General features: G+C 40.7%; 1 protein-coding gene across 1 annotated transcript in view; it reads left to right on the top strand.

Annotated features, from left to right (window-relative positions):
* Window positions 1–7,797, top strand: part of LOC137642650 (uncharacterized) — a 128,133-nt gene extending 120,336 nt beyond the window's left edge. Inside the window, exon 6 of the mRNA XM_068375416.1 lies at window positions 6,789–7,797. Coding sequence (XP_068231517.1) covers window positions 6,789–7,034 — 246 coding nt within the window. The 3' untranslated portion in view covers window positions 7,035–7,797. The remainder of the gene's footprint in view (window positions 1–6,788) is intronic.
* The last annotated feature ends 1,028 nt before the right edge of the window (window positions 7,798–8,825 follow it).

The following is an 8,825-nucleotide window of genomic DNA, read 5'->3' as shown; positions in this document are numbered from 1 at the left end:
GATGTTGCTGCACACGTAGATGAACCGCATTCAGAACTGGACGAGCCTAAGTCTACGCAACCCTCTTTGGACTTTAGGAAAGTTTTGGCCCTGTTCAAAGAGATGTTTCCGGACCAGTTTGTTTCTGTGGCTCCGCGTTCTCCTCCGTCAGAGTTTGTGTTAGGCATGCCGTCATCCACTCCTGCCTTTACTAGACTCGTCCTTGCACGCTCGTCCAAGAGAGCTTTGCGTGTAATAGGAGAATGGCTGCAGTCCAAGAAGAGTTTAGGGAAGACAGCTTTTACGTTTCCCCCTGCTAGACTCTCTTCTAGATCGAGCGTCTGGTATGCCACGGGAGAAGTTCTCAGCTTGGGAGTTCCTGCCTCTGCCCAGGGCGACTTCTCAAGCCTAGTAGACTCTCCCCGCCGCCTTGCCATGAGACGCTCAAAGATATGTTGGTCATCTTCGGACCTGGACCACCTGCTGAAAGGTATCTTTAGAGCCTTCGAAGTTTTTAACTTCTTAGACTGGTGTCTAGGAGCTCTAAGCAGAAAGATCTCTCCGACAGAGAAGGAGACTTCCTTGCTCATTATGTCCTGCATGGACAAGGCCGTACGTGATGGGTCTAATGAGCTTGCTGCATCTTTTGTGTCCGGAGTCCTTAAGAAGCGTGAAAACCTATGCTCATTCCTTTCAGCTGAGATCCGAACTTCTGTTTGCTCCGCTTTCCAAGTGCCTTTTTCCAGAAGACCTGATTAAGGAAATTGCCGCTTCTTTGATACAGAAGGATACTCACGATCTTGTTGCGTCCTCAGCTCGCAAAGCCACCCCTTTGCCTACCTTGTCAGCTAGACCAAGGATGGACACTCCAGCGTCCCGTTTTATTCCGCCCTTTCGTGGCAGAGCCTCCAGCAGAGGAGGTGCTCGTGCCGAAGGGAAACGGGGAAAGAAGAAAGGAACCAAGTCCTTTAAGGGCAGAGTCTGACTGCCAGCTTCTTCAGACAGCAGTGGGAGCCAGACTCAAGAACTTCTGGCAGACCTGGGAAAAGAGAGGCGCAGATGCACAATCTGTGAAGTTGCTCAGAGAGGGGTACAAGATCCCGTTTGTACGAAAACCCCCTCTAGCAACGTCTCCCATCGATCTCTCTCCCAGGTACAGAGAGGAAGACAAGAGACGAGCATTGAAACAGGAAGTGTCTCTCTTACTAGAGAAGGGAGCGGTAGTCAAAGTCTTGGACCATCATACCCCGGGATTCTACAACCGCCTCTTCTTGGTGTCAAAGAAGACAGGAGGGTGGAGGCCAGTGCTAGACGTCAGTGCGCTGAATGTCTTTGTCACAAAGCAGACGTTCTCCATGGAGACCACAAAGTCGGTTCTAGCAGCGGTCAGAAGGGAAGACTGGATGGTCTCTTTAGACCTAAGGGACGCCTACTTCCACGTCCCCATCCACCCGGACTCCCAACCTTTTCTGAGATTCGTTTTCGAAAAGGTTGTCTACCAGTTTCAAGCCCTGTGCTTTGGCCTAAGCACAGCTCCTCTTGTGTTTACGAGGCTGATGAGGAATGTAGCCAAATTCCTTCATTTAGCGGACATCCGAGCCTCCCTCTATTTGGACGACTGGCTTCTCAGAGCTTCTTCCAGTCGTCGCTGTCTGAAGGATCTAAAGTGGACTCTAGATCTGACCAAGGAATTGGGTCTCCTTGTCAATATGGAAAAGTCACAAGTGGTCCCATCCCAAACTATTGTGTATTTAGGGATGGAGATTCACAGTCTAGCTTTTCGGGCTTTTCCGTCGGCCCCCAGAACAAGCCAAGCCCAGTTATGCATCCAGAACATGCTGAAGAAGGAACGATGTTCAGTCAGGAAGTGGATGAGTCTGATAGGGACGCTATCATCCCTGGAACAGTTTGTGTCATTAGGAAGACTACACCTCCGTCCTCTTCAATATCACCTAGCATTTCACTGGAAAAAGGACAAGACGCTAGAAGCGATCTCGATCCCCATTTCCGAGAAGATGAAGTCTTGCCTGACGTGGTGGAAGGACAGTATCAGCCTCAGAGAGGGTCTGCCCCTGGCTGTTCAGACTCCCAACCACGTTCTCTTCTCGGACGCATCGGACGTAGGCTGGGGCGCGACATTAGACGGTCGGGAATGCTCGGGAATATGGAACTCGAGTCAAAGGACAATGCATATCAACTGCAAGGAGCTACTGGCAGTACATCTGGCCTTGAAAAGCTTCAGGTCTCTCCTTCAAGGCAAAGTGGTGGAGGTGAACTCGGACAACACCACGGCTTTGGCGTACATCTCCAAGCAAGGAGGGACCCACTCACTGACGTTGTACGAGATCGCAAGGGACCTGCTCACCTGGTCAAAAGGTCTAAACATATCGCTAGTAACGAGGTTCATCTAAGGCAACTTGAATGTCATGGCAGATTGTCTCAGTCGGAAGGGACAAGTAATTCCAACAGAATGGACCCTCCACAAAGATGTATGCAAGAGACTTTGGGCCACTTGGGGCCAGCCAACCATAGATCTCTTTGCAACCTCGATGACCAAGAGGCTCCCAATATATTGCTCACCAATCCCGGACCCAGCAGCAGTTCATATAGATGCCTTTCTCCTAGATTGGTCACATCTAGATCTATATGCATTCCCACCGTTCAAGATTGTCAACAAGGTACTGCAGAAGTTCGCCTCTCACGAAGGGACAAGGTTGACGCTAGTTGCTCCCCTCTGGCCCGCGAGAGAATGGTTCACCGAGGTACTTCGATGGCTAGTAGACGTTCCCAGAACTCTTCCTCTAAGGGTGGACCTTCTACGTCAGCCACACGTAAAGAAGGTACACCAAAGCCTCCACGCTCTTCGTCTGACTGCCTTCAGACTATCGAAAGACTCTCGAGAGCTAGAGGCTTTTCGAAGGAGGCAGCCAGGGCGATTGCTAGAGCAAGGAGAACATCCACCCTTAGAGTCTACCAATCGAAGTGGGAAGTCTTCCGAAACTGGTGCAAGTCAGTATCTGTATCCTCGACCAGTACCTCTGTAACTCAGATAGCTGACTTCCTCTTATACCTGAGGAAAGAACGATCACTTTCAGCTCCCACTATCAAGGGTTACAGAAGCATGTTGGCATCAGTCTTCCGTCACAGAGGCTTAGATCTTTCCAACAATAAAGATCTACAGGACCTCCTTAAGTCTTTTGAGACCACGAAGGAGCGTCGTTTGGTTACACCTGGTTGGAATTTAGACGTGGTACTAAGATTCCTCATGTCAGACACGTTCGAGCCGCTACAATCAGCCTCCCTGAAAGATCTCACCTTAAAGACTCTTTTCCTGGTATGCTTAGCCACAGCTAAAAGAGTCAGTGAGATTCATGCCTTCAGCAAGAACATCGGATTTTCATCAGAAAAGGCTACATGTTCACTACAACTTGGTTTTCTAGCCAAAAACGAGCTGCCTTCTCGACCTTGGCCGAAATCGTTCGATATTCCAAGCTTATCGAATATGGTTGGCAATGAACTAGAAAGAGTCTTATGCCCTGTGAGAGCTCTTAAGTTCTATTTAAAACGAACTAAACCTTTACGAGGCCTGTCTGAAGCTTTATGGTGTTCAGTTAAGAAACCATCTTTGCCTATGTCAAAGAATGCTTTATCCTATTTTATCAGACTGTTAATACGAGAGGCTCATTCCCATCTGAGTGAGGAAGACCAAGCTTTGCTGAAGGTAAGGACACATGAAGTTAGAGCTGTCGCAACTTCCGTGGCCTTTAAACAAAATAGATCTCTGCGAAGTATAATGGACGCAACCTATTGGAGAAGCAAGTCAGTGTTCGCGTCTTTTTATCTTAAGGATGTCCAGTCTCTTTACGAGGACTGCTACACACTGGGACCATTCGTAGCAGCGAGTGCAGTAGTGGGTGAGGGCTCAACCACTACAATTCCCTAATTCCATAACCTTTTAATCTTTCTCTTGAAATGTTTTTATTGTTGTTTTTTGGGTTGTCCGGAAGGCTAAGAAGCCTTTCGCATCCTGGTTGATTTGGCGGGTGGTCAAAGTCATTTCTTGAGAGCGCCTAGATTAGGGGTTTTGATGAGGTCCTGTTGTATGGGTTGCAACCCTTGATACTTCAGATCCTAGGGGTCGCTCAGCATCCTAAGAGGATCGCGAGGCTCCGTAAGGAGGACGTACTTAAAAAGGCAGAGTAATTGTTCAAGTCGACTTCCTTACCAGGTACCTATTTATTTTGTTTTTGTTATTTTGATAACTTCTAAAATGAAATAAAAACTCTTAGCTCATAATAATGTAAACATATATTGCTGGTCTCTACCCACCCCCCTGGGTGTGAATCAGCTATTATAATCACCGGCTAAGTTAAATATTGAAAAATGTTATTTAGATAATAAAATAAATTTTTGAATATACTTACCCGGTGATTATAAATTAAAGGACCCTCCCTTCCTCCCCAATAGAGACGCAGTGGAACGAGGAGAAAATTGAGTCTTTGTTTACATTGAGTACTGGGTATCTGGACGACAGATGGCGCTGTTGGGCACACCCGCAACCTGTGTAGCGATCGCTGGCGAGTTTTACCTTAGAGTTTTCTGTCGAGCAACAGAGTTGCAGCTATTATAATCACCGGGTAAGTATATTCAAAAATTTATTTTATTATCAAAATAACATTTTCACAATCCCTACATGGTACTTTGTAAACGCCGGATTCTATCTCTCTTTTATTTTGATAAACATTAATAAGGGCGCTTCCTATGGTCTTTGGATATGAAAAAACAAAGGGGTTCTCAGTTTTGATATGATTTGTTATATTTTTAATACTTCTATATATGGGAGTTTTATCTTATTTTTAAAATCTCTTTGGTTAGTAACATCATGATCTTTATAATATATCGTGTTGGCTTTGTTGATGGCCTTTTCTATGACATACGTCGGGTAGAATAGCTGGGCGAGTTGTTTACCTTCACCTTCTCCCTTCACCTTCTCCCTGCTACATTTTGAAAGAGCACAAGAAATTTATTGATGGGAACATTATTTGTTGAAATTAAAGTACTGTAATTAGAGACAAAGTAAATCAAATTTCATCAGCATATATTGGAAACTGTTTATGTCAGAGGCAGCAAAAACTTACCCATCATCCAGACTAGTTGCTTCTATTTTAGTTTACTACATTCATTTCTTTAGTTATCACGACATTTCTGTAAAAATTGGAGTAGCTTGCAATCTATTTCTTAGAGGTTTGAGAATCTGTTCCCCAGCCTACCTAAATAAAGAATTTGAAATCATCCGTAAACAACTCGCCCAGCTATTCTACCCGACGTATGTCATAGAAAAGGCCATCAACAAAGCCAACACGATATATTATAAAGATCATGATGTTACTAACCAAAGAGATTTTAAAAATAAGATAAAACTCCCATATATAGAAGGTATTAAAAATATAACAAATCATATCAAAACTGAGAACCCCTTTGTTTTTTCATATCCAAAGACCATAGGAAGCGCCCTTATTAATGTTTATCAAAATAAAAGAGAGATAGAATCCGGCGTTTACAAAGTACCATGTAGGGATTGTGAAAAAGTGTACGTTGGGCAAACTGGCCGTTCGCTATCTCAAAGATTATCCGAACACAAAAGATCTGTTAGATATGGGTATGAAAACTCGGGGATTTTCATTCACCTTAGGGATTTGGGGCACTAGATTAACTGGAGTGAGTCGTCTTTGCTTTTTAAGAGTACCTGTCCGTACAGAAGGAAAATCCTGGAATCAGCCATCATAAATCAATCAAACACAATGAACCTATCTGGGGGCCAATGGAAAGCTGACACAGTGGACAATACTCTTCTCAACCCTATCATTAAGAAGATAATCCACGGAGACCGACCACCAGACATGCATCAGAGGTCAAGACTTCCTCCAAGCGGCTCAACAATAAGAACACGCACCTGGATGTAATTAAATTTGGCTAATCCTTCCAGCAATTATAACAACTATAGAACAATTGAACACACCCTTTTGCTTTCATATATAAACCGTCACTCTCCACTGTAATCCTCACTTGTACTTTACATCCTGAAGAGGGTCGATGTTTATTGACCGAAATATAGTGTGATTTATTCATATTTCCTGTGTTTCTTTTATGGGCCTTTTTGAAAAAACATATATATATATATATATATATATATATATATATATATATATATATATATATATATATATAAACATATAATATATGCATGCTAGATGCACCAAATGAACACATGAGCAAGACAGGTTAACATAATATATATTGGTCTGTATCTTTTTCTGGGCAAATTTTATGCTTCTGTCCTATTCAGCTATGATTTATGACACTTTATGCATCTTTCAGCATAATCATAACATGAAAATATATGAACAAACAGACATAAGAATAAGAATACACACCTAAGAGAGACCTGCAGTTATGAATGCCATACAGTATATAAGAAAACAGATAATCTATTCCTGAGAAAATCATTACCGTATAGTATAAATAACTTTCCCTGGAGTTTTTGAAGAAAAGTAAACAAATTGGTACCTTAGTCGGGAAAAGGACTTTAGTAAAAAACAAATTCTTTTCACCAAAAAAACTTCAATCATGAATTATAGACATTCTCATAGCCAAAACCTTAATAATCTGAATTTCCAAAATAAGATTTTTTTCCCTAATGCAGTCCTTAGAGATGGACTTCTTATGATTATATGGAAATATTGAATGTAGAGTGATGTTACAAGGTGCTCAGAATTATTGTTTTTTCATTAAAATAAGATTTCTTTCAGGCTGAACAGATGGATATTATACGGGAAGCAGAAACTTTTGATGCTCAGAAGTATGTAGAAGATATCCTTAGACGTGTAACTGCTAAAGCAGAACCCAGGTACTATAAAGGCAAAAGACTTCCTACATTTATTGTTAAAGAATTGAAACAAGAAGACATAGACAAGAGAAAACGTAAAGAACAACACAAATTAGCTATATCAGAAATGAAGAATGAGTTAAGGGTGAAAGGTCTGTTGAAAGATTAGATCCTATGGAGATGAGGGTAATTTGACCATTGTATTAGTGTATATTACATAATACCTGTAGTTTTGTTTTGAAGTTTATAAATCTGTGATGTATAATGACTTTGACATTATGTAATTAAGTAGTTACAAAGCGTTCTTTGATGAAGAGGATTGCATTTTATGAAACAAAAAAATCCCAAATCTAGTATCACCCTGGCTGTTCTTTCTAATCAAGTTATCAGTTTTGTAAAACTTGTTTTAGGAAAAGGGTAATTTAAACCTCTTCCACCCACCTTCTACTTTGATCGAGAAGAAAGAAGAATCTGGCAATTTGTACTGTTAAATCCACCTTAGAAGTAAAAGAGAGAGAGAGAGAGATATTGGGCTTTCCAAGTTCATGATCTCCAGTAATTTGAAGTTCTAATTTGGTTGAAGAGGTCTCTCAAATGCCTCTACTATGAGTTGATAATCACACAAAAGATCCACCATTCAGTAAAGTAATGTACTATTTTTCAAAATCAATCTTTTACATGTATAATATATTCCAGAATATGCTTATAAATGGGTATCTACTGCACGGTGAAGTCTTATACAAGCAGATTAGATCAAATGTAGACAACCATATACTACAGAACATTATATGCCTTGAATTTTTAGACGACAAAATCAAGCAATTTTTCAAACTCTGTTCATGAAATGTTTGTTCGTTTAAGGAATCCATAATTGGTAGAAAGTTGATTACTTTCGGAATACCCCTGTAAATAGTAATAAACTAATATGAAAAAATTATGGCATTTTAATAATCTTTATTTACTCTAGGAGTAAGTGGTTCTGGCATTTCTTTTGTGTTATTTGAACTGTTTTGGTTCTTAAGTCGTTTGAAAGGCGCCCTTATTTTATAATCGTGCCTTCACCTTCTCCCTTCACCTTCTCCCTGCTACATTTTGAAAGAGCACAAGAAATTTATTGATGGGAACATTATTTGTTGAAATTAAAGTACTGTAATTAGAGACAAAGTAAATCAAATTTCATCAGCATATATTGGAAACTGTTTATGTCAGAGGCAGCAAAAACTTACCCATCATCCAAACTAGTTGCTTCTATTTTAGTTTAATATTTCTTAGGAAGCTGTCCTACCTTTCTGGATACCTTAAAAGTTTCTCTTTACCTTAATAAGAAGATTTATGAAAAGGTTATTGGCTTAGCTTAACCTAATATAGCTTAGGGCAAGTATATAGCCAGAGGAAAAGTACAAAAAATTTATAGTTCAAAATCTCAACAAACAACACACCATTGGGATGCTCATAGTAAGATTACATAAATATCAGGCTCTATATTCTCTGACCTAGATCAGACCAAGAAAGTGCATGGTAACCCTTCCAATCCTTATCAATGCCAATCATGTTTGTGTTGGATTTTCATTTTATGAGATTAGATATGGCATAGCCTTTTTTCCTCCTTTTATTATTCATATAATTTCTTCATGAGTTGACATATGATTTTTGTTTTCACCCTTACCATTACTCTCTGATTTTCTGGCCTCTGTATTAGTCTTTCTGGTACTTCTCATATATACTTTAACTAACAGGTCCTTGCTCCATATTCATGCCCAAGCCATCTGTATTTGAGATTTTAAGTTTATTTGTTCCTACACGTGTAAAAACCTTTTTGTCCTTTAAAATAGTCCATGTCCTTAGTAGAGCTATTATTGCCACAAATTCTTTAATGTCTTAGGCTGCAAACAGGTACAGTACAGACTTATTGTTATGACCTATCCAAAGACTAATCGTTTTCTATTTTTCTTATAGAGTG

Source organism: Palaemon carinicauda, chromosome 6 (genome assembly GCF_036898095.1).
Source record: "Palaemon carinicauda isolate YSFRI2023 chromosome 6, ASM3689809v2, whole genome shotgun sequence".
Taxonomy (NCBI): Eukaryota; Metazoa; Arthropoda; class Malacostraca; order Decapoda; family Palaemonidae; genus Palaemon; species Palaemon carinicauda.
The sequence above is the reverse complement of the archived record's forward strand: the minus strand, read 5'-3'. Positions and strand labels throughout refer to the sequence as shown.